This window comes from Chroicocephalus ridibundus, chromosome 1 (assembly GCF_963924245.1).
Source record: "Chroicocephalus ridibundus chromosome 1, bChrRid1.1, whole genome shotgun sequence".
NCBI classification, from domain to species: Eukaryota; Metazoa; Chordata; class Aves; order Charadriiformes; family Laridae; genus Chroicocephalus; species Chroicocephalus ridibundus.
This window is the reverse complement of record NC_086284.1, coordinates 147,073,178-147,099,605: the sequence shown is the minus strand read 5'-3', so window position 1 is coordinate 147,099,605 and position 26,428 is coordinate 147,073,178. Positions and strand designations below refer to the sequence as shown.

Sequence of the window (26,428 nt, the reverse complement as noted above, 5' to 3'; positions counted from 1 at the left end):
CAGCTGTTTTCAATATCAAGGGTTTTCTCCCCAGAAACTCAAAAATGTTCTCCTCACAAAAATGAAAATATTTTTTTTAATTTTCTTTATTTCTTGCACTGATAAGCTGCGACAAACATGTAATTCAGAGTGCATGACTGAAAGAGGAATAGAGGTCCTTGATTATTTCCTTCTTTGTTACAAGCAGCCCTTTCTTCTCCCAACCCGAAATACGTCTGGCACATTTAGCAGAGTCACAAAGAAAGGGACAGTGTGTCTGCCTTGCTTCTGGCGGTAGATCTACCCCCAGGAAAGAAATATTTTGAGCAATGGTTCAATGATGAAGGGGAAAGCGGTAAAACTACTTGGCCTTTACATGTTGTTCTGCACTCACTTTTCCTTTATCTCAGTACAAATTAAATGAAAGTTCTATAAATATGTGCTCAAGAGATCTGAGAGTGAAAGCTGTTGTTTGAAATCCCAAAGATGATTAAAGCTTATTTCCTCCCTGATCTTTGACTCAATTACAACATTAGACTTTGGTTCCTCTTGGATGTCGCTTCCTGGGAAGCAAAGGCAAAAATACCCTTGGGTCCACAGCTAATAAGGCAGTTTCTTGTTGTTGTTGGAGGCCTTGTTTCAAGGCAGTCAACGCCATCAGTTGATGCAAATGCTGTGTATGTTGCTGTGTATTATTTTTGTGGTAAGAGCCACCTGTGTGTTACTGTACTGTGGAGGATGTGAAAAGATTAATGAAGAGCAGGGATAGGAAGAGGAAGCACTAGGAATCGGGCTTGTGGTGACATCTGAGAGTTCATGAGATGCTCTTGGGAGGCGAGGAGGAAAGGCAGATATAGGAGAAACAGGGAGGGAGGCGGTGAGAAATATTGTGCAGTGTAGGTACTTGCTACAAAAATCATTTATCAGGAAGCATTATGAGATTTTACTTTGTGCTATAAGTCAATTGACAAAGGTCCTCCAGAGAGTTTAGTGGGATGGGGAGCATGTTACTGAACCATCTCAGTTTGATTATTACTTTGCTAGTGTTCCTATAAGCAAAATAAATGCTTTCGCTGTCATGATTGCAGCTCCCATTTCCAACAGAATGAAATGTGAGAAATAAAATCAGAGTATTTATTTACATATTTATAAATCCAAGTCCTGCGGACTTAGACATTTGAGGCAATGGTTAGGTTTGCTTTTTCTTCCCCAGAGCTCTTCTCTCTGCCGTTTGCTCATCAAAATGTGAAACCTCTAACAAACCACCAAAAATCAGTCTGCCCTTATCAGCCTAGCTACAAAATAATTTGCAAAGATGTCTCCTGATCAGCCTAACGATAGAGACTGGCCTTTGATGAGGAAAATCCCTCGCGGTCAGTCATGATGAAGGTATTGAGAGGTTTTGAGATGCAGGGAAATAGTGGTTAGATCAAAGGGGTGATTAGTTGTTACTGTGCAGAAAAGCTCTGCAGTACTGACCAGGGGGCAGATTCTCTCTCTGGTTTTTGGTTTGCTCGGTTTCCCTCTGGCGTGAGAGAGGCAGGTCAGGCAAACCGCTCTCGCCACTTGCGGATAAGGCTTCTCTCACAGATGTGGCAAAGGGACTTCCAGGATCCTCAGGAGCAGCTCTGATGAGCATTTTTACTCCTTGCTAAACTCTGCCTTTAGCAGGAACCGCCTGGTTCCAGTGAAGAGCAGCTCTCCTTGGGTGAGAAAATGAGTTAAAAATTGCAGGTGGGTCCCATTCATTTCACACCAGAAGCAGTTGCATGCAGTCTGATTTTTTTTTTCCCTTTTCTTCCTTGCTTCTGCCCTTTAAATCAGTATTTAAAAACGATGCAGTGAGGCCACCGGCTCTGCTTCTCCTTTAGTTTACCATTCCACTTGCCCTGTCCTTGTCTTCGGTGATAACCTGTCAGTTACTTGTTACCTCATTCTATTTTCAAGTAGCTTCCTGAAGGAATTCGCCTGTGTACCCTCTTCCTTTCCTTCCATATTGTGCAGTGTTTAAAATACACTGCCCTTCCTTGAGAGGGTTTGTTCCCTGTGTGTATTTCTCTTGGCTTCTCTTCGTTGTGGCTGTATGGGCCCCTACTCTGAGGAGCTGAGCACGTGCCGTGTATTTCCTGCCTCCTCATCTGCCTTTTCTCTTCCCGCCATGCCCCCAACAATTTCAAAAAGATTAATGGGAGCAGAGAGCATGTGACAGCACAGGCTGGGCCAGGCCCCTATTTGTAATCATTAAGCCACATTATCACTGCACATACGCAAACATGTGCACGCACAAACAGCAGATCCACATCTGGGGTAAACGTGTCGTGCCGTCGTGTCACTTGAGCTGCTGGAGAAACTCTGGTATGAAGAACTCTTTGCAAAGTCTCCTTAAAAATAATATTTTTTTTCATGTCTCTCTAGTTGCAATATTTTGGAGGGTTTTATTCCTTAGTGTAGCCGCTGCTTTAGCTTTTGTTTTCGCTTGGTCAGTAAAAGAGTATAAAAACATCTGACGTGCCTCATATTGGATGCCCCATCCGTGGAAGTGTTCAAGGCCAGGCTGGATGGGGCTTTGAGCAGCCTGGTCTAGTGGGAGGTGTCCCTGCCCAGGCCAGGGGGGTTGGAACTAGATGATCTTTAAGGTCCCTTCCAACCTGAACCATTCTATGGTTCTATGATATTCTGTGAGGCTTTAGTTATAGCTGTGTAAGTTTCTTCTATATTATTTGATGTCTTGACAGCGTCTGTAAGTCTGCTTTGTTTTCCTTCCTAAACCGTAACTTTTTCATTGCAGAGCCTGCGTTGGAGACATACCATACTAACCATTTCAGATACTGCTTATTGAGTGCGATAATAGTGATAAAACTGGAAAAAAAAGGGGGGGAAATGTCATACTTCATCATGAACAATATTTATAGAATTAGAAGCACCAGCATAGCCTTTTCTTAAGCGATCGGCTGCCTGGCCCTGTGATTCTGCTTAATGAAATAGGAGGCGGCTGGATGATGGAGCTAACTCTTCAGTGTTGGGTCAGCATATAGTTTGTAGGGACGGTGGTGGCCCCCAGGATCTAAATTAACGTTAATTGGTGCTAGGGGAGAGAGAAAAGATTTTGCTGACAGATGTTAGCAAAGCATGAAAGGGTTCAGAGAAGCCCTGCCACGTTTGGAGCCTTTGGGCACGAACCATAGCCTGGAGAAGGCAATGGAGAGATTTTTTGAAAGGTGTTTATACTTCCATATAAGGTGGTGTCTTTGCCTTTCTCACCCTCTCATAAAATGAACTCAACCTGTGGCTCTCTTGTGGCTTGCACATTGCCAGTTTTTTAAAAAAATTATTTCCACTTCATGGCTTTTTGATGTGTTATTGGGAATTGGCTCACTCGGCTTTTACGCTGCAGCCCTCAAAGCATCTCTTCGCTGGCTCTGACCTCCGCCTGTTCCTGGGTGGTCTGTCTAACCTTTTCCTCTTTTTCGGCTCCGCCTTTTGCTTGTGTCATTATATTACAGCCCCAGCCTTGCAACAAAGGCACGATTAGCCGTTTAAATAGTCTGCATCTGCTAGCTGGTGTTAGTCTGTGGAGCTACCTCATTTCCTAACACGCTCGAAGTGCTCCAAGGCAGAGATAATTTCGCACGGTGCAATTTTTTTTTTTTTTTAGCAGGGCGAGGACGGGGTGCGTTAAACAGATCAAGCGAGGTGTTAACAATGAAAAAGCAGGAGGATGGGCTGTCTGCTGGGCAAGACATTGCCTTGGGGAGTTAAAAACCGGTATGACGCTATTATGCCTGATCTTTGACCACCTGCACTTGTGCTGTACAAGCAGGCTTTCAGGTGGTGCTGATGGGGCTCTGTTTTTATTCATGATCGCAGCTGCAGTGTTTTCGCTGTGCGCCTGGTGAAATTGTTTGTTTTCATCACTCCTGTCGTTTTCTGCCTGATAGGCATATCCGCACACCTCCTTTCAATATTTGTGTATGTGTCTTAAGTAGTTAAAGGCGAAGGAGGCTTTTTTAAGTCGCCATGCTTCAGGGTCATGGCCCATTTCTCGCACAGGGCCTAGTGAGGCCGACGGACCGTTGTTGACTCCAAAAGGCCTGGATAAGGCCCCAGAGATTCCTCCTCTCTTCCTTTGCTCCTTCCCCTGACCGTCTTTCAAAATGCTACTGCGGGACTAATTGTGCCCTAATTGAGAACAATCCTGGAGCGACTCCACCAAGGTCAGACACGACATCAGCAGCGTCGCGCAGGCAGCGAGCATTGGGTCCATTTTTCCTGTCCCACAGCACACTTCCCTAGTCCCGAATCGGGGCGCTGGAACTACGTCAAATGCATAACGTCTTTCAACAGGAGGTGCAGCCTCAGCACTTCAGGCGCAGCGCGGGGATTTGGACGTGGTCAGTGTTTGCACTGGCAGACTTTTTGTCGTTTTCAATAATTTCGTTGTCTGACCAGCATGTTCGGTGTAACATCCCGACATTAGATAAGGCGTTATTCTTTGCTGGCAAGCAGATTACTTCTCACAACATGTTCAGGGTGCACTGCTGGTGCATAACATACTGATCCATCATCCCCATAATTTACAAGGATAAATGCAATCTCTCAAGCTAAGCTGATATATATCATCTCAAAAGTGCATTCGCCTGGTATATATATCAGGGTGATATTGAATTAATCTTTGTTAGGTTTAGATAACTTCATCCCAGTGAATTTCTTGGTGTGACAATGATGCAGCTGGATAATAAGTCCACTTTCGTCAAGTGATGACAGCTTCACTTTCCAGACAATTCTTACCACATTTGATTTATGCAGTGTGTTCCTGGATGCTGAAGGCAACAGGAATTTCTTTTTAAGCTCTCTGGGAGTGGGATCAGACACTCCTGTTTGAAAGTTGTTGTTGTCTCTTTTCTTCGATGGCATCTGTTTCTAGAGCGTGCCAGGGTTTTCTGTGTTTCACCATCTCTGAGCTGTTTGTTTCTACATGCATTTTAATGTCTGCTTCTGGCCTTTTTCCCTTGGTCTCATTATAGCTTTCTATGCACCTCATTGAGCTGATGAGGCATGGTTTTTATACTGTGCTTTTTTGCTCGGTCACATTGAAGATACGGCATACTTAGGAGGACCACTCCCTGCCATACATCCAGCATGTGTTGAGCTTCCATCTAGGACTGGCGATTCAAGTGTTATGAGGGCCGCTTGCTCACTGGCATTCCCTTTTTATACCCTCTTCATCAGAAATGTGCATACAATTTGCACCAGTGACAGCCTTAATCCAGCAAAATACACTTTTAAAGATGTTTTAAGTTTGCACACAGTTTCTGCCTCTGGTTTGTGGAGAACTGCAAGAGTGTGCAAGGAAGCCTGTTGCCTTTCAAGTAATCTGAACATGTCTTTCTGGCCTTCCTCCTCATTACTTTTCTTCATCAACAGCCACCATGTGCATGCTGAGCAGCTTGTCCCTGGCTATCACAGCATCTGTTATTTCGGGCAGAAGTGTTTTGTTTCAGGGCGTGCTTTCCTCCTGGTGTGTCTTTGCATGGAGTCGGACGGCTGTCTCCTAATCACTGACCAATCTTGGCTCCTTAAAGCTCTGATTTTCTTAGTCCAGTGCTCTTCTGGGGTTGTCCCTGCCCAGTGCCCTTGGAGTTTAAGCCACTTTTTTTTTTCTTAGTGTTTTCTTTTAATATAATGTTTATGAATTGGGGAGGGTGGGTGGGAAAGGACAAAAGCTGAGTGACAAAAGCTGAGATTTTAGATCTGAGCTCTAAAGTTGTGTTCGCCGTTCATCAGGGCATCTATGTCTTTCTGATGCTTGTGGTTATAAAGCATTAATATATCATGAGCATAATTTCGAATGTAGCTGTCTTGAAAGGATTTCCAGAACCTTGATTATTATCACCCTTCACAGTATAGGAGGTAGGTTTGGGATCCATAACTTATTTATTACAAACAGCTCCCATGCCTTGGTGGTGGGGCTGCAATTGCTGGATAGCTCTGGGGTACGTTTTCCAGAAGAATAATTTATTCATTGAAAAATACAATTCACTACATTTTGGAAGACACAAAAATGGTTTACAAGTTCTTCTCAAGACAGTAGTAGTTTATTCAATAAAAATCTTAGTTCATTTTGAGATTTTCCAAACGGTCTGCAAGAAGGATAACTGAAAGTCCAGAAGCGAACACAAAAAAAGAAAAGGTCCAAGTATAAACACAGAAAAGGTTGGCAGTCAGGAGATCTCAGGTCAGGAAATGATTTTATATTGCAGAAGGTGGTAAGATCCCTCTCCGAAATGTACTGAAGATGCATCTATAAGTAAGCATGACGTGCAGGGTAACAAATTCAAACTGAGCATTTTCTATTGGCATGAGTAAAAATCAGAGCATAAAATGAAACATTTTATCCTTTTCTTTCCAAGGAAAGAAAAATATTTTTCCTGTTAAGGGGCATTAGGACTAGCCACCTTTTCCGGCAGCCCTGACCAGGACCCTCCTGCCCAGCCCAGTGCCCTGGGGACAAGGAGTCCCAGGGTCTCTCCCCATGCTGAGGGACATGGCTGCTGCTTTCCCAGTTGCAGATTCAACCAGAGCCTCATACTACCACCTTGTCCAGCTGGCCCTCGCCAGGTTTGGGGAAGGTACAGACACTCGCCCGCCTCCAGCAGCCAGCACCAACGAGGCATATGGGCTGTGATCCACAGTCCAACTCCAGCCGCTGGCACCTGACTTGTCCCAGTCCTCCCAGTAGCTGTTTTTTGGGAAATACACCGCCGCTGCCCCAGTGGCTGGGGGCAGAGACCTCCCCTTGCTTCAGCAGCTGGCAGCACGGACCCAGGGATACCTACAGCCCTGGTCTGACTCCAGCAGCTGGCCCCCAGTGCAATCATGCTGGTTGCCTCAAAAGCTGGAGCCTGTTCCCTTGCAGCATGCACACAGATGGGATAGAGAGTGAGATTACGCAGAGAGATAGTTAAGAAAAGATTTAATAAGAAGGTAGGATAGGCTGTGGTGGCAAGGCACAGGGCTCAGCCAGACAAGTGTAGTTTACAAGTGTTTTACACATGACCAGCCCCTTTTATAGCCTTTTCTGTCTACCCTCGCTTTGTTCCTCCCTGCTCCCCTTGCCCTGCATGTCCTTTCATCCATCTTTTCATTGATTTCTGTAGTTGTACCGGTCCCCCTCATCCCTCCCAGGCCGGTGTCCAGGACCTCCTCTGGTTTCGAGCTGCAAGGCCCAGGTTGATCTTCCTGGTAGTAGCACCTGCAGTTTCTTGAAAGCCCATCAATGACTATGAATGGTGAGCTTTATTTCTTGTTGTCTCTATGTCTGTTCTGTCAGGTCTGTTTCTCTGTATGTTTGGGTTTTTTTATCATCTCCTTTTCTTATCATCCCAATTTGGGACTTCCTTGATCAGACAACCTTGCTGGAATAAACGTTCGCACACTCCTTCATACCTTTATTGGTTAGTGTGACTGACCAGGCTTGCTTCTCCTCGCTACTTTCCTTGTCATTTGTTGGTCAGGTTTGTGTCCCTGTATGTTCTTGTTTATGGATTTCTCCTTTGCTTACTATCCCTTTCAAAAAAAAAAAAACCAACAACCCCACAAAAATATTTATTTATTGAAGAGGTCCTTGACCAGATAGCCTTAAAGAAGCAGACGGTCTCTTTCCACGTACCCTTACCTTTCCCCCCGCCTCCCCCTGCCCAATTTCTTTAGGAACTAAAAAGCAATTTTAAAAAGAAATAATACCACATAGTATCTTTTCTTTATATAAACTTTAAAGAGAGAGCTTTTATAAAATTGGTTGTTGAAGTATTTAGTGAAGCAGTATGTAAGAACCAGATGGATGTACGTTAAGGGAGAGAGGAGCACAGGCAGCATAGAAAGTTTTAAGCAATTGTTCCAGCAACACCAGAAAAAAAGAGGTAACAGATGAAAATAGTAGATTGGAGTAGAAAGAGGAAATAACATTTTATACTGACCAAGATAAACAAAGGTCTAGGCAGAAACATCCTAAAGACTAACACAAGGGGAAAGAATGTTAGGGGAAGCGTGTGCTGGAAATAAGTGGTTCTACCAAGAGCAAAAATCTCTTGTTGTACCTCTGAACACAAAGTTCATGACGAATTGTTTCTTTTCTATTTGCCACTCAAACAAGCCTCCAGGATGCTCTGTTTTTTCTCTGCCTTGATGAACCCATCTGGATTTAGTACTTCGTGCAGGTGGCATTCATATGTGCTTAATCCTGTCTTTCAGATCATGTCTCCTGTCTTCGCCCATTAGATTCTTTCACTGCTTCATTACAGTAGGAAATTGAAAAATCCTTTGAGGAAAGGATCCTGCAATCTCCAGCACATGGAGAATGATTTAAAAATGTTGGCAATCTTGTTTTATCCTCTTCTGGTGCTCTGCAAGAAGTATAATAGATTTCAGCTGAGCTCAGATCCATTGCCCAGAAAAAGCCAAATGGGAGGTGGGTGCAACCCTTACTAAGAAACTGAGCTGATGATGTGTAAGACATAAGAAAAGTCAGCCTAATTTCGGTGTTTCTTGGATTCGCAAAACGAACAGGAAGAAAAAGCAGTAAAAAGTTACTTTTTTTTTTTTTTAAAGAGAGTAGCTATACTTACAAAAATAATGAATTATGATTTCTGTACATGCTTTTTTTGGGGGTAAAATTTCTATTTTTAAGCCAGTAAATCCTCTGTGGATTTCTGTCTTTATCTTTTATACCAACAAATGCACTTGTCTGTAAAAGGAATAGTATTCCTTCCCATAATGAATCTCACCAGCTAAGTTAGACGCATTCAAACTTAAAGACTGAGTTTCTCTATCTTGTGTAGCTTTTGGGGAAAAGCTGAATGGCTGAAATTAGTCTGACTGCTTTATTTGGATAACACAGCAAACGGCACAAACCGCTTTCATCCTAAGTTGGGTCACTCTTTTTAGGGAAGTTTGTTTTAATCAGTTTTTCATGGCAGTTTTCTGCCATCTGGTCTGGAATGTATTACAGGCAAGAACTTCTACAGAATTAGTTAAATGAGAGATGTGCCACCCTAATACTTAATTTCTATTCCCTGCCTCCTCTCTTTTTTTTTTTTCTTTTTCTCTAGCAGTCATGCTTTTTTAATTTCTGATTTGAAAAAGTAAATAGTGAAAGCACAGTGGCTTTCAAGATACATGGAGCAGTTTGGTAGGTTAAAGCTGATCCGCTGGAATTTTTCATCTCGGTTTCATCGTTTTTCCACAATAGCTGGTTTGTTGGAAGAGGAAACGGAAACCTGCCAAAAGCTGTCATTTTGCTGAGAGAGAACCAAATGGTACTTCTGAAAGATAAAGCAGGATGGAGAAAATCAGGCTGTCAGTATGTATAGTGCAATTTAATAGGGCAGAGAATAATGCGGTTCTCACGAGGGAGAAATTTCCCCAGAATGAATTAAAAGTAGAATTTGAATCTACGCGTTTTGTTTCAGTAGCAATGAAAAAATAACAGTAGTTATTTTAGAATAGATTAAACAGTTTTTAGAAAAATAGTTTATAGAAAAATAGATTAAACAGTTTTTATTTACCTATGTAGCTAATTCATGGCACGTGGGGCGCAGGGAGAATTTTTCTAGTATACTAGCTGAAAAACCCCTAGCAAAATTCTCTCTTCAGCTGTAATAGATTTCTTAGCTAATATGTACTTCACTGACGACAGCCCCTAATCTTCCATCAAACACACCAATTGCAGTGCAGATGCTTAAAAGTTTCGGGCCACTGAAATCTGAGGATTTGTGGAACGAAAATGAGAAAGTAACTTTGTCCATTATGGTTGTAATAAGCTATTCTTATGGACTAGATTTCTTGTTAATTTACAGTTTAGCTGTGAATGCCAAGGCTAATGTTAAAGAAATGTAAATAGGGAGCTTTCTAATACAAATTTAATGGTTTTAAGTTATTTGGGAGCTTTATTTAAAATATTGTTGTATATTTCAAGTGTAAAACTGGTAACATAACTCTTTAAATTGTGAGTTTGTGAGTTTGAATGTTGTGATCCTAGAATTTTATTCTTTATCATCACTGTTTTTTCAAACACAACAAAGATTTTTTTTTTTTTTAATGAGGTTTCTATGTGGAGGGTATGGGCTGCTAATCTATCACATTTATTTCAGAAAACATATCATGCTGTGAAGTTTCAGAATGTTGTCGTGGAAGAAAGTTGAGGATGTTTTCATCACGCAGGGCAGCAAATTAGAATGTGGCTACTTGAACCTTGCAGGAACTTTCACAAAGGAAATGAAATTCGGGAAGATGACAAGCAGGATATTTTAAGTGCAAGATTGCACGCATATGGAAGCTGAAAGAATGTAAAAGCATATAGCGACATACTCAGCATAAATGTAAAAATAATGTTAAAAACTGTTGACAGTGCACAGATTGTGCTGTAAAGGGTATTATGCAATACTCTGTCCCCTCCTGTTAGAGTGGGGAGTGTATTGCTGTGATCCTTCAAAGGGAGGCACTTACTTACTGTCCTTCCTTGGGTCCTTCCTCCCTGAGATACCAGCTTGGTATAGCCTGAAGCGAGTGCTCTGCCCTTCCCCAGCCTTTGGTGGCCTTGCCCTGTTTTTTTTTTGGTTTTGTTTTTTTTTTTTTTTTCTGCAGGAAATATCTGGAGCATGAAGTTTACTCCTAGTTTCAGATGTGAACCTGGCAGGAAAGCAAAGCACTGCCCTTGGCGGGCTCGGCTCAGTAAGCCCATGTGTGACCTCTACCCGAGCGTGATCACAAACCTTTTACCAGCAGCAAAGTGTTCAGGGCTTTGCTTCTAATTCTCTTGTAAGATCCCAGACCTGACTTGTAGGGACATCACTAAGACCCTCACTGGTTGTTGCTGGCTAGTAAAGTTACACAGCCTCAAGACAGGTCCACTGTCTGCCTCCCCGTGCGGCCCTGGGCTCCCAGTTGTAGTCCCAGGGTTAGCTTGTCACAATGGCAAAATGTGGCTTGTTCCTTCTCTCTCTTGCACTGAACTGGTGCACTTGCCTTACCTGATGTGCAGTGGAGGCATAGCTATACCAGTAAAGAGAGAGGGCTAGGGACCAATCCATGACTCCGAAGCCAGGCAGTGCAGGCTGGCTTATGAGGGCATTGACTGAGGCCCCTGTAGCGTATTTGTCTTGGAGAGAACTAGCTGGAGCACCTGGACCAGAGCCAAAGGGTGAGCTAACATCATTAAGCTATGTGAGCAATGTCCAGCACTGCCGCTGGCTTTGAGGTCCTTTTTAATTTAACAGGGACAATAAATTTCTCAGCACTATTACAGCACTGTGTCCCCAGCAGTTATAAGGTGTGGCTGTACAAAACTGTTGTCCTGAAAACAGATACCTGCACAAGTTCTTAGTGTTCTCTTGGGCAGGAGAATTTTTAGAACAAGGGTTAGACAGTGAAGATGGTATGGCTGCACTCAGTTGCCTGTATGTTTAGCTTTGTATGTCTCAATTTGTGCGGGTCTGAACCATCCAGTCTTAGAAACTGAGACCACCGAGTTTGGAACCATGTTGGGTGGGATTTGAGAGCTGGAGCTTGGGCATCCTGATCTGGAAAGGAGAAAAAGTTTAGAGAAAGTGTTGGGAGAAAACCGATCACTGCGTCTGGGCTGAGCAAGAAGGTTTTTTTTCTCCATGTCACTGGTGGGAACTGTGGGTCTGCTCAGAGATTTTGCAGTACAAGCCACGGGCGGCTTTTTAAGATCATCTGACCTTTTTTTTTTATAGCAAGTATCATCATAGTTTAGAGGCAAGAGGATGCTGGTGATGCCCCTGATTTCTTCTGCTTTTTTTTGAACATCTGTCAGTTGTAGTATTTGATTCTTTATTACAGGTTTTATGTTAGTCGCAGGACATTAGGAAGCATTACAGGGCCGCTGGAAGCTCCTAAAGAGCCTTCTCTGAAGTCAGCATCTCTTACAGTGCTGACACGGCAGGATTTCCAACAAGCTCTTTGCTCTGCCTCTTCTCCGTTCCTCCTCGGGTTCCTTTCTGGCATCTCAGCTCTGCCAGAACATCTGCAGCGTGGCCCTGAGGCAGCCACCGTAAACCCAGGTGATCCCTCCGGTCCTTTGTACCGGCGCCTTTGTTTCCCTTGGCTGTTGGGGAAATTTGTACATGCTGCTACATACAAATGAGTTGATCACGAACGATTGAAGTTAGATTGCCCTGCAAAAGAGACCGCTGCTGGGCTATCCCAAGAGACGTGGTGGCTGGTATACTGTAGCTGAACTAGGTCGTGCATCTGCCCTCTGCGTACCTAGTACTCCAGCACGTGGGACTGCAGAGAACGGCATTGAGAAAAAGAAACCAGACAACTAGCTGGCGTGTATTGACTGAACTATTTTTGCCAACTGGCTTTCTGAAAGGGAATTCATTAGGCACACTAGTATGGCCTCGTGCAAATTGTTTATGCTTTTGACGCCACGCTCCTAGGTCCATTAAGCTGGAAATGGAACTGGGTACGGCTGCTGGAATAGAGCACACGGGACTTTTCTGCCAGAGCAGAGCGCTAAGTTTTTTTTTCCTCACTTCATGCTCCAGCGCAGTTGCTGCCATCCCTCATTCCTCCTGGTACATTAAACATCCAAGGTTCAGGAATGCAAATGATCATGCTGAATGAATCATCTCCATAGCCTTGTGCATCCAGATAATATCATTGTCTTTAGTTGTATGTTCACAGTGTGCTTCCTGAATGATGCAGTGTACTGGTGTTTCTGAAACTTTAAATACCTGGCGGATGAGATCATAAAGACTGACCTATATACGCATTTAGTGAAAAGTTAGTGTAAATCCGTTGATGTCAGGGGAACTGTGCCGATTTCAAGCATCAAGACAGGACCTTAATGATTATATTTCTACTCCATTTCAAGGTATATTCAAAATAGCAGAGTCCTTTAAAATGCGACATTCATCAGGTTGTTCTTTTTAACATAAAAAATGCAGATATGGGAGGAGATAGAGGAAATGGTCTAATTTTTAGAACAAGCAAGACCAGTCTGAAGAGGACTTGGTATTACAAGCAAAGTGCTAGATTTGCTGGAGCATGTAAGGTTCCTGGCTCCAGCTTGGTAAAGCACAGTAGCGTTGTGCACTGTGGCTTATTAGAGCAGCAGATTAGGGAAGGCAAATTTTGGCCTTGAGGCAAATTCAGATAAAATTATGTTGCTTGTTAAAAAATGTATTTGTTTTCCAAATCATTATCTGGATAAAGCCTCTGGATAAAAATCTCAGCAATAGCTTCCGAGTGTTGCACATCACTGTACAAACTATTCTGGCCTCTGTGAAACAAAAGGCTGAATTTCACCAGTGTTACTGTTTGATTAGCTGTTTTGGGAGTATGTGTACTGAGCTGCTGGGGACTTAAAGGTCTAGCAGCCAAAGCAACTGATCACTGAATGTTCCTCTCCGCATTTGGAAACCTTCTGGGAACCCCCCTTCCTTCCTCAAGGGGGTGTTTATGGCAGTGGCTGTTGTTTGTCCGGTGTGATTCATGGACAACCTCAGGTTCTTCAGAGCTGCTGACAGCCTTGACATTTACAGCTACTTTCAAACCTACAATTTGGCCTTATCTGAAAAATACCCTGGCCTTATCAAATGCACGCCCTTAAGGTATTCTGTTTTCCTGTCTTTGAGTTGTGCTGTAGACCCGAGACCATACCTTCCTCCTCACTCCACAATACCCTTTGGCCTGGTTGTTAGGTCCAAGTCTATAGGTTTTTTTTCTGGTAATGTGCTACTGTTGCTTCAGGGAGACAAGCCCCTAATGGATAGCTTTTGTTCCTGTCTGATTATTCAGTAATACTTTAAAATAATGGCTTAATCTGTGTTCACATCTTTGGAGTTTATTGTAATCGCATAAAGCATGTGGAAGTTATTTAGTATTAATGTGATTGTCAGAAGGCCTCTGATAGAATTTCTAACATAATTCAGTATTAATTACTCTGAGCACTAAAGAAAAGGAGCTTATTTTTTGTGCTGCCTGAATCTGAAAGAAATCTTGATTTTGTAGGAGATGGCAACTTGCTTTCCTTAATCATTTGAATGTGAACATCTGCAAAAGCTGATGTTCGTTGTGTTTCAGAGAGAAAAGGTGGCTCAAAGGAGTACAAAACTAGTTTAAAGGTTGACTATAGTTTCACATGTAGCACTAATTGGGAAGATGCTTACCATCTCCTCTGCAACCCATGTGGTATCAGTGGGTCATCTCAATCTAACTGCTCTTGCAGTCAAGTTTTGGTACCGTCATGAAGGGAATTGGTGCAAAGACCCGAGTCATATAAAAAGAAATGAAGCTGGGGCTAGATGTATGTTCTTTTGCTGACTAAAACTTTCAGATAATATAGTTGAAGTTGTCCTCAAGCAGTTCACAAAATCAGACTGAGTAGTTTCAGCTGAACAACACAGAGCTCAGTTCAAGAAACTGCCCAAGGGCAATGCCATATTTTATGTGAGAGGTGAGTAGTCCCCTCAGTCACTGAGTTGTGGTAGGTCCAAGTTCAGTTCTGTTTGAGAAGACTTAAACCTCTGCTTCTCATCTAGTGTGAGGCAGTCCTAACCATTAGCAAGGGGCATACTGGGCTGGTGTCATCAGTGTCATCTGCTGATATTGTTCCAGTCCATGTGACTAAACAGGGGAGGCCTGAAGGCCAGGTGCCTCCACCACCAGTTTAGATGGTCACTCTCTTCTTGTCTTCCTTTCTGATTTAATGAGTATTTTATGCCCAGTAAAATTAGCTTTAACAGGAGGGATTGAAAGACCCTGTGGTGGATTGAACCTGGCTGGATGCCAGGTGCCCACCAAGCCACTCCATCACTCACCTCCACAGCTGGACAGGGAAGAGAAAATATAATGAAGGGATTGTGGGTCGAGATAAGGACAGGGAGAGAGATCACCGATTACTGTCCTGGGCACAACAGACTCGACTTGGGGAAATTACTTTAATTTATTACAAATTGCATCAGAGTAGGATAATGAGAAATAAAACCTAAATCTTAAAACAGCTTTCCCCCACTCCTCCCTTCTTCCTGGGCTCAACTTCACTCCCAGTTTTCTCTACCCTCTACCCCCAGGGGAAGAGGGGTTGCAATCAGTTCATCACACGTTGTCTCTGCCTCTTCTTCCTCCTCACATTCTTCCCCTGCTCCAGCATGGGGTCCCTCCCACGGGAGACGGTCCTCCACTGAGTCCTTCCCAGGGGCTGCAGTTCTTCATAAACTACTCCAGTGTGGGCCCTTTCCACAGGGTGCAGCCCTTCAGGAACAGACTGCTCCAACGTGGGTCCCCTAACAGGTCACAAGTCCTGCCAGCACATCTGCTCCAGCATGGGGTCCTCCATGGGCTGCAGATGGATATCTGCTCCACCGTTGACCTCCATGGGCTGCAGGGGGACAGCTTGCCTCACCGTGGTCTTCACCAAGGGCTGCAGGGGAATCCCTGCTCTGGCACCTGGAGCACATCTTCCTCCTCCTCCTTCACTGACCTTGGTGTCTGCAGAGTTGTTTCCCTCACATATTCTCCCTCCTCTCTCCTGAATGCTGTTGTGCCTGCAGGGTTTTTTCCCCCCACTTCTTAAATATGTTACCACAGAGGCACTACCACCGTTGCTGATGGCTACTGGCTATCAGCGGGTCCGTCTTGGAGCCAGCTGGCATTGACTCTGTCAGACATAGGGGAAGCTTCTAGAAGCTTCTCACAGAAGCCACCCCTGTATCCCCCCCTGCAACTAAAACCTTGCCACGCAAACCCAGTACAGACCCCTTCTTCACTCATTGCTGAAATTTGAGATTGCATTGCCCGGGTGAATATCCTGGCAATGGTGTTTTCTGGAGCCAAACCCCATCCTGTTCTGACAATTTGTTATTACTGACTGTGCCCTGAGACAGGGAACAAAAGAGAGAAAGCGTTTTTTGCTGGATGTTTCCGAATGTGAGAAGGTGGGACCGCGTCAGAGTTATAGTGTTATTACATAAAACAAGAGGCAAAGCACCTCTGGATGCGTGACGGGGGAAGAACGCAAACTACACAGCTACAAAGCTGCTCCTAAATAATATAGTATCAGTGCCACTGACCCTTCTCTGGCCTTTGGAAACTAAGAGAAGTTGAGTGAATTGAACGTTTTGCTCCGCTTTACTCAGCCAGTGCGTCGAGGGCTGTACTCGGTGACATGCACTGCCTTTCAAAAGTATTACTTTAGTCCTAGCAAATAGCATTTATTTCCTGCTACCTTAAAAGAAAAAAAAAAAGTTTGTGTTTTACTTCTTTTATGCTGTATCTCCTTTGAGTGAAGTTAATGAGGGGCAAAAAGGTAAAGGAAGGAACTCCGTCACTTTCACAGGTATCAAAACAGTTGAAGAGATTAGCAAAAGCTCAAGCATGTTTCAGCTATCTGTACTTGGATTTTTTTTTTTAATTTTTTTTTTTTGATCAAGAGTGTTCTAGCTATAGCAATTTAAATTGAGTACAAGCTGTACTTACAGTGGAGGAGAAGCCTTGGCAGTTTAATAGCGTTGAAAAGACCTAAGTGGCATTTTTGCATTAATCACCATACGTCTTGGAAAATATATCTCGATGATCCACTCAAAATAGTGGACTCTCCTAAGGGTACCATACCGGAAGCACAGTGGTAGGAGCATCCATCAAGCCTTAAGAAAAGGTAAAAGGAAGTTGACATCACTAAAGGGCAAAGAAGAGGGAGATTAATGGAGACAGGGAAAGGTCCTACCAAAAGCCGAAGTTGTTTCCAAAAGAAATGGAATTTATTATAAGCTCTGGCTGATTAAATATTTTATCTATGTGGCAGGCAGAAAAAGTTTCCAGAAAGAAGTAGAGGAATGAAAGCGTAATGTTACATCCTCCTTCCAGGCAACATCACAAGCCAAAAAAAAGAGCAAAACCCACCCACCTGCCCCCCCACATCTGCCATAATGTGTGTATGGGCAATGGGCGACCAGGTGTAACAGGAGTCAGAGAAGGCACAGAGAGACAGTATGAATTGTTTGCATCTGTGTTTGCTGTGGAAGAAACTGAGGACATTCTCTCTGCCCATAGGGAGACTCAGCAGGCTGACACTGAGGTAACTGTTAGAGAATTTATGGTACAGATACAGGATGGGTGTGAACGTATTGGCAGGACTGGACTCACCCATGACTGCTGAAAGAACACTAGTGTGTATTTCCTCACTTGAGGAAACTTGTTTCTTTCTCTCTTTTTCCATCTTGTTGGCCTCATGTTTGGCTTCTGCTAATCTAACCGCTCCAGAGCAATTTATCACCCCTTCTGCTTCTACTCAGTTGGCCACTAATTTATCATTTAATTGCAACGCTCATTGCCCTAGGGATGCCAAAACAGGTGAGGTTGTCCAGAGGGTGCCACTAGTAGAGGAAATATAGAGATTGTCTTCTGCATACTTTAGAGTTGTGTGAATTGATTTTACCCCGTTTGAAATATTGTAGATTCACCACATATTCCTATGGGCTCTGAACAACTGGTTTTATTACCGATTTTTCAGTTGACGATGTTGTTTAATAGGGATCTGCGCTCCAGCTGCAGGCCGTGTACTGTGACCTCAGACATCACCAGTGATACATATACCATAGTTTAAAAAAGAGCCTATCCTAGTTACGGTTGTTGTCATAATGACTGTCAAAGCACCCACTGCTCTAAATAATTTCTCTTCAGTCTACACTTTTGTAGCACAAAGTGTCTTTAACAAGAAAACACATTTAGTTCAAACATTGCGGTTTCCCTCTACATCCAGTTCTCTTTGGAAACAACTCTGAGAGATTGAAGAGAGCATACAGTTGAATGTCACCTTCACTGACGCTTGCAAATTATTAATATGCTAAGGAGGTCATGGAGCTTAAAGAGAAAACTCAAAAGACTTATCAAGCAGTATACCAGCCAGAAAGTGTTCTTTCCTATAAATAGGTCTTTCATGGCTACAAACATTTGGTATGTTTTATATTTGGGTTACAAAGCATAGAAGGCCAGCATGAAGAGACAGGAAAGCAAAATGTTATTAGCTTTGTGTTTGCTGGGATGCGATTGCAGGCTGTGATCTAGGTAGACTTGTGTCTGGACAGTAGTCGGGTAGAAGACCTAGAAGCACAGGAGGTGCTGCACGGTTCTGTTCGTATTTGGTTGCTGTCCCAAAGACACATCAGACTGTCTTAGGGAACCCGTCTTAATCAAACGTAAATCTTTTGAAGACTGTATCTGGGCTTTGTTGCAGTTCTTTTTCCCATTAAAACCGGAGAAAAATGTGTGATCTGGTTACGTTTCTTCTTACAGGCTCACTGTGGCATGCAGTCCAGTGAAATTAAATGCTAAAGATATCAGGCTTAGTTCTGTAACTTTTTTTTTTTTCCCCTAGCTGATTTCATTGGTTCTCTATTTTCTCATCCTCCAGACTTTCGGCTCCAAGAGCTGTGAAACATTCAGAAGGTTTAGAAATACTAGGCAGCAATTTCATTTCGACAATACAAGTAGTTTACAGCCATGCTGTTCTGCCTATTCTTTTATGTTATTTCCACTTGTGTGTGACTTTAGCAGCCACAATCTTCAAAGAGTCAAACTAAGATGAACAGCTCATCTTTTGAAAGCTAAGATTCAAGCTGTCAGATAACAGAAAGGATTGATGTTTAGCTCTGCTGGTTTTGGAAAGAGTAGCTATTAAAAGCACATTCTAATTTGAGTTGGCAGAATAAGGATCACACACAGTCCCAAAATACCAGTGAACACTGATTTTAATGTTTCATTGCTTTGCTATATAGGATAGCTCTGTGCTCCATTGAAAAACAGAGAGTCAGCTTTCCCTCGGCACTATATATAGTATTCCCAGGGTGACGGTGTAAGAGCAGTAATGGGTGGAGGTTTAAAAAAAAATCCCCTGATTAATACCAAATTCAGTCAGAAGGGGAGCCTGCCTCTTCATGGGGATTAGAGCCTACCTCTGCAATGCCCAACTGGACTTTGAGTGCATCAAATTATTCTGAAGGTCATGCGCTAAGGACAGCCGGTCATAAAGAAACAGCCGGGTGGAGAAAGATGTGGTCTGCAGTCACTGTGGAAAGAGTGTGTTTCCTTGCTTTTGGGTCTTCGGAGTTGATGGTGGGAGTAACCAGAATCCCTGACCTGGAAAATGCTGTTGAAAAGGTGTATAAACAGGAGAATCGGGCTAATTTGTTTGTCTTTAATCTTTGGGACCGGAGGCAAGAGGAAGGCACAGGTTCTTAGAGGTTGAAAGGCCCCGTCCATAAGAAAGAGGAGGCAGTGTGGGGTCTCAGCAGGCTGCAGGCTGTGCCTGAGGGACCAGCTGAAGTGAGTTTTGGAGCCAGTCTGAGAGGAGGGAGCATCTCTGCTGAGAGTCTGAGTAGAAGACTTGCTGTCTTTGGGTCCATAAAGGGTAGTCAGGTGAGGTAGGGAAGAGGGCAAAAGGAAAGGAAAAGAGGGGAATAGCATCACCCCATCCATGCCACTGAGTGACCATGGTGCCTGTGGAAGGACCCGCAGTGAGAAGAGGGGTGAAACCCTCCTGCTGAAGCTGGTTGAAACGAGATTAGGCAAAGCACTGGGCTTCTACAACAGGAATAAAAGCCTCCTGCAATTGGTGGGGAACGTTTGGTGTCTGTAATTTCACTTGATCGTGTTTTTTCATACCTTTTCTAATCTCCCTGAAGTGCATTGCAGGCCTGATTATTTTTGGGTTTTTTTTGCCTGAAGCTCCAAGCGTGGTTCCAGTGAGATCAGAGTTGGTTTTGCCATTGACTTGAATGGGATTCTAATTGAATCTTAAGTCAGGTAGCTATCCTTAGGCTAAGTAAACGGTGGCTTGTGTAGTTGGGGAAGCTGGGATAAAATAAGAAAGGACGTCAATTTATAGTACTTCCAGTGCTCATTTCTGGCTCCCTGTGTGGACAATTAGAATAGTCTACCTTGCACCTAATGCGTGCTAAAAGTGCCTGTGTGGAGAATGAGCACAGGGAAACTAGTGTGCTGTTAGTTCAGACACAGCCTGTGTTTGGGCAACATTGGCTACACAAGCCCCAAAGGTGCAGATAATCAAGAAGCGCATGATATGAGTGAGAGCACAGGGCATTGAGGAAGGCATCACTATTTGAAAGCATAAAAGCGCTCTGAGAAATGAGTGCAGTAAAACTCCTCTGTCGCTGCAGTGGAGGCTCAGCTCTGTGGTTGCAAGCTGACTTGTTGTGACCCCATCTGTAAGCATATTCCAACAGCTGCAGCAAATTGCTAAATCATTCTTGGCTAATGCTGACATCAAATTATCTAAATAATTCTTCTAAGGTTATCCTTTGCCATAGGGACAAATACATAAGTCTTTATATGCCTTCTGCTCTATTCCCTTGAGCTCTATTTGTCTTAATTTTAAAATAATACACTAATTCTTTGACATCCAAGCTGTTCCCCTCATTACTCAATCTTTTTTTTTTTTGATAAGCCAACTTGCAATTAATCCAAGACGCTGAACTTGTGACTTTGCAGATGCCAACCCAGTAAATAACTGGGATATCGAAGGCATGAGATAGCGACTCTCCAGGGAGATTAAAAAGAAACCAAGATGTGAGAAAATGCTGCCATTATTATCTGCAAGTGGGTTAGCTCAATGTCACTGCAGCAAATTCTTTGTGGTTACTGGAATTCGTCTCTCAGTACCAGAGAGCAGTCCTGTCCCCAAATATCTCCTAAAGAACACCAATAAGAACATTAAAACTGTATTAAAAACAAAAAGCAAAACGCTTAAAGCTCTTAAGTCTTTGATTGTACTGTCATGACAATGTACTCTGGCAGTTTTCTCTTGGATGCGTGGTTCTCTCTGGAAAAGCAGAGCATTTAAGGGTATCCTGCCTCTGGTACCAAGGAAATTATTTCTCTGATATCTGTGCAGCTGTGCCCACACGTGCCTGTTGAAAATTGTCCTTTTTAAGTTGATCTGTCGTATGGACCTGACAGCAAAAATGCGTTGCTGATGATTTTATTTGCTCGCTGTCCATTAATGAGAGTAGTGGAAGCAAAGCGCCTGGGCCCAACGTGCCGCGTTCGCAATCACCAGCGCCTCTTCAGGCTGCCGTCAAGCTGCCGGGACGCATCACTGCAAATTACTGAGCAACTTGACTTGGCTTCAGGTGCTGCTCAGGGCTCCGGAGATTCCAGATCCAGTTTTATTTAAATTGGCAAGCCGCCCTGCGTTTGTGTGAGCTTGACTGCAGAAGGTCAGAGGATGACCCTGAAAGCGGTTCAGCTGTTTTCTTGCTCAGAGCTGAGCTGGGGAGATAATGTCACCCGAGATGCACTCTTGCACGAGGGGCTGGATCATTTGATGCGTTTCTTTTGAAGCCCGGTGAGTGGGGAGGAGCTTCTGGGCTGTGCCACTGAGAGTGCCCAATGTTCAGAGCACGTCAGGTAGAGGCAAGCAGCAACCAGGAGCCAGCGGCTCCTCGTTTAAAGAAGGCTGGGTGAGGATCGGCGCGAGGGAAGGCGTTTGTGCCCATGCAGATGCAAGGACTGCACCAGGCTGGCGGCGTCCATGCCAGGATAAGCAGGAAAAAAAGCAGATTGTCATTCTCACGTGTACGCTACAGAGCTGGTCGGCTGCAGAGGATGAGCCCTCCTGGTCTCTCTCAGGCCTCCTCGCTGTCTGCCAGGATGGATGCAGTGTGGTACCCTCAAAGCCACCACTGGAATGGGGTTACCTGCAGGACTCCCTGTCTGGAATGGGAGTTAAAGGAAAATACACCTGAGCTTCCAGTACCGTTTCTAGAAACTTGCTGTTGCGCAGTGTTTGTCCCCAGATTGCTCAGCCTGTGAAACATCACAAAGCTGGACAGGGCTCCTATTTTTACAAACGGGGAACAGAAAATTTCATTTCCTTCTAGTATCTCCCCTCACGAGGAACACAAGATGGGCAGCAGCTTCTTGGCTGTGTTAGGCCACCAGACCAGCCGTAATCAGCATGTTTTATGTTTCTACGTGGGCTCCTGGCCACCTGTGTAACGTCCATCTGTTGAACTGGGCGTGATGCCTACCGACACTGCGATCCAGATCGCTGGGATGAGGCGCGGGTTTCCAGGGGGTGATGATGTTCCTGAAGGGCAGTTTGCAGTAGCATGACAAATGCTGTCCCTTCTGCGGGAAGTCCGTCCCATGCACCGCTCTCATGGCAGTGCCGTTCACTTCTCGTTACTTTAAGGCATCTGGGGAGGTTCATCTAGAAGAAATGTAAACGCGTTGTGGCAACGATAGCAAATGAATATTCAGAGCCAGTTCCTGGCCCTCTCTGACTGTATCTGAGCAATTTTAGTGTATTTGTCTTAGAGCTGCGCGGTGCTTTTCTGTGAATGGTAAATTTGCTGAAAAAATGCAGTTTTAGAATAACCACATCTATTTTGCCATCTGAAAGGAAATTTGTTAACTAGCTGTAAGTGGGAAAGGACATCGGCTTCCAGGAGTGACAGAGGACCTGTCTCTGCCTTCCCCTCAGCCAAGGTTCAGGGACACCATCGCGTCAAGCTGTGTGCTCAAGTTCCCCTTGCTGCGAAAGGAAGTTTGAACCCCCATCTCCCACCTTCCAGTGGATGTCCCAAATTCTGGGGAGGGCAATAGTCCGAAAGCCTGCTGCAGGTCTTATTGTACCTTTTAAACTCAATCAGAGTTATTAAAAACGGGTTTGGATGCTGAGGCTCTGAGCACCAAGGTGAATATTGAAAGTATTAAGCTAGGGATTTTTCTTTTTACCCTCAGTGACTGTGTCCTGATGGAAATGGAACAAGTTTGATAGGGTAAACCCAACTCCTGTACCTGATAATCTGACAGATTGTCCTGCTGGTCCTTAGAAAGAGAGGATGGTAAAGCCTGTTTTGGGGAACATTTAGTTAACTGAGGTCTGATAGTAACGGAGTGAGAGGGCCCACGTGAGAAGTTACAGCCAGACAATGAATTTCTGCCAGGGCACCTTGGTCTTGGCTGGCCTTCCATATTCAGCTGTATCTTGGCTGTTTCAACAGAAAAGAATGCCAAATGCAATAAGCTATGAAATGATTTTTATTGTTTTGTTTTGTACGTTCAGGTTGAATTGATTTCTTGATTGGAAGAGAGTGGCTTTGTCTACATTAGCAAATAGCATCACGCAGTAGGAGCAGATCTGCAGAGCAAAACAGGAATGAAGACCCAGGCAGATTTCAGGGGGTTTGCTTCAAAACAGCCTTCTTCTAATCCTGCTTGAAGGAAACTCTGAAAGAAACTTGTAGCAAATCATGAGACCAAATATTGCATGTTGAAAATGTCAACAAAACCTTTCAGCTTTCAACTTATTAGGAATATTTCAAGTTTTCTGCCAAAGCAGAGACTTCAAAAAAAAAAAACTGGCACATGTTCATAAGACACTTCAGTGCTGTTGAAGCTATATTTTTTTGTTAACAATTGTTTCAGCTGAAATTTTACCTGGTGCTTCATGAGGTCGTCTGGCATCCTGCTTAAACCTGTGTTATCTTGCTGTGTATGTGAGTCTTGCTGTTGTTTCAAAGAGTTCTATACATAAAATTTATCTCTTCATAGCCCTTTAAAAAAGGTATTCGTGTTCCTATCTCTGCCCGCACCAGAGAAAGGAAAAAAAATCCAGTGCTGCTGTCTCAAGTTTTTTGTTCTGAGGATTCTGCTGCATGAAATGAGTCACGGCACATTTGCTGTAGCTGCAGGAGACAGGGAGAGGAGGCACCAACAAAGGCAAGGTGGGCACTCGGGAGCTGAGAAAAAATTAGGGATCACGCGCAGGAGAGCAGCCCAGCTGCCCTGAAAGGAGTGCATGTGAGGGTAGTGAACTTTGCCTGCACGATGAAGTCTATGGATACCATCACATCGTAAAGGCAGGGAGGACTTACTGGTGCTGAGAAGATTACGCAGACTCCGGAAAGAAAGCAGGTTATCAAGTGTAAATCGTAGTGACTTTCTCATGCAAAGGTACCCTCCAATGCAGCCAACACGCTGGGACAGCGAGTGTTACTTAGCAAGTTTGTGGTTTAGGTATTGGATTTTACCTGTGGCTCTGCGTGATCTCCGTATCGGTTACATCGCAAGATACATGTTTGGGATACTTTAATATCTTACTGAAATGTGATTTGTTTAGTGTCAAGACATCAGGACAGGTCAAACATCAGTGCAGGTTTTGGTGTGTGAGAATGGCCTAGGATTTCCTGCCAGATGTCTCATTCATCTTGGCATATCCAGAAGCATGTGGTAAGGCAAGGTTATAGCCGTGAAAGGTATAGTAGTGTGTATATCATGCTGTCTTAAACACCCACTCCGAATAGTATTTGGAGCCTGTTGCTAAATTTTTGTGGTGCCACTTATCCTAAAAATTCATTGATTTCTGTTTTATTGTTTGTAACAAAGTATGTTCTTTGAGATTTCTCTCAGTTCCAGAACAAGAATTAACTATTGTGTCAGCACAACCTGACATAACAAAAGCAGTTCTTACAAGTCTTACAAGTTTTATAAGTCCAAAATTTCTAGTTAAGTATTTCTTGGTATTGCTTGTTCAGCATGTAACTTGGATTCTTTTTTTAGTATACCTTTAAGAAACGAGAACAACACAGGCTTTAAAATTTCTTTTAAAGATTCCCGTGCCTGAAAAAAAGTAAGTTGGGTTTTGGACAAAACCAAAAATGTCACTAAAAATGATTGATTTTCAGGAAAACTTTCAGTATTCATTCAGGGTTTTTTGAAAAGATGAAATCAGAAACGTTTTGGTTTCCAGAGCTAGCAGGGTACCAGAGAGTTTTCAACTGTCTATTCAGGTTTGTGTTTTTGGAAGAGAGGCAGTGTCAGACAGTGAGAAGTTTGGCTCGACTTTCTCTGGGCTCGAGAAAGGTGTGCAGGTAATTGTAAATATGCGTATGAAGAGCAGCCTTTAGCTGGGTTTTGAAACGACTGTGAAAACCTCTGTGTGATAACTTGTTTTTCTCTTTCGTTTTACAGGTTCCAGAATCTGCTGTGGTCTCGAAAAGCATTTGTGGACAGTGTGAAGGTGTATAACCACAGCTACATCTACATGCCAGCCTTCTCCATGAAGACAGGGACAGGACCCTCCCTACGTGTCTATTACACCCTGGAGGACTTCGGTGCCAAGCAGGCGGTCCTTTTCGCCAACCCCAATTTCCTGCGTGACATCGGCAAGTTCTGGAAGAGCAAAGGGATCCACGCCAAACGGCTTTCCACGGGACTTTTCCTAGTCAGTGCCGCCCTTGGTCTGTGTGAAGAAGTAACAATTTATGGCTTCTGGCCGTTCTCGGTGGACCTGCACGGGAAGTTTATTAGCCATCATTACTATGACAATGTCTTACCCGATTCTGGATTCCACGCCATGCCGGAGGAATTTCTACAGCTCTGGTTTCTTCATAAAAGTGGTGTACTGAGAATGCAGCTAGAACCATGTGAGGACCCTTTAATCCAGTCCTCTGCCTGAGGATTGTAGGAGTCAGTTTGGGAGATCCAGCAGTTTTTAATTTCCACGCTCTCCAACAGGGAGTTCTGTTTTCTGTTGATTCTTTTTAAAGGGAAAATAATCGTGGATCTGCATGGACCGTAAAAATGCAACTTGAAGGCCAATTGGAATACGTCCTTAATGTGTAGTGCTTTATGGAACTGGGCTGGGGGAAAGTGAATCTCTCCATCGAGTCCATTCAGCAGCATTGTGAAAATAATGTCAGAAGCAGCACAGCTGAACTTTCCAAGGGACGTTTTTAAATGACCGATGTAAAAAGGGCATTAAGGCTCGGAGAGACACAGGGCCACCCACAAGCTATTGCTGACAGTGCCAAATATGACTGTCTGTTCAAAAATCCATTTCATTCCAGATTGGCACCTCGTACAACTTCCCTTTTTCCTTTTTTCCCCCGCTCTGTGCGCGTGGGTGTGTAGGAGAACATGTGTGTGTTGTTGACTTTCTTTGTTTCGTTCCTTTTTCTTTCTTTTTTTTTCCTTTTACTTTCCCCCCCCTCCCCCCCCCCCCCCAATGGAAGGAAAAGGAAAGGGTTAAAAGCCCCAGGAGCTGGGTATACCATCAACTCCTCCAAAGACTCTTGGGAGAGTGACGGGTGCTAAGAATCTGGTTAGGAGAGTGTCCTAGGAATGCCTTGCGACTGAGTATGGGTGGGCCTGCTTGCTGTAGGTTTTATCAGGATAGCTGAAGTCATTGCACGTGTAGCTACGCTAAGGCTATACTGTGGGCAAGAGCTGGTAAAGGGAAATTGGTCTGGAAGTAAAACTTGTGTTACAAAGCCAGTAGCGAAGTGCAGCCTGGTTTCGGTTGACCTGCCGCAAGATTTCCACAGTGACTTTTGTAGCAGGGATGGTTCCTGACCTGTTTTGCTGTCTGGCCTTGGGGATTAATTCTGTATTCATTTGG

At 43.9% G+C, this 26,428-nt stretch overlaps 1 protein-coding gene across 1 annotated transcript in view; it reads left to right on the top strand.

The window, feature by feature from the left end:
• The window catches only part of ST8SIA1 (ST8 alpha-N-acetyl-neuraminide alpha-2,8-sialyltransferase 1), a 129,511-nt gene extending 103,488 nt beyond the window's left edge, over window positions 1-26,023 (top strand). Inside the window, exon 5 of the mRNA XM_063357760.1 lies at window positions 25,000-26,023. Coding sequence (XP_063213830.1) covers window positions 25,000-25,486 — 487 coding nt within the window. The 3' untranslated portion in view covers window positions 25,487-26,023. The remainder of the gene's footprint in view (window positions 1-24,999) is intronic.
• The last annotated feature ends 405 nt before the right edge of the window (window positions 26,024-26,428 follow it).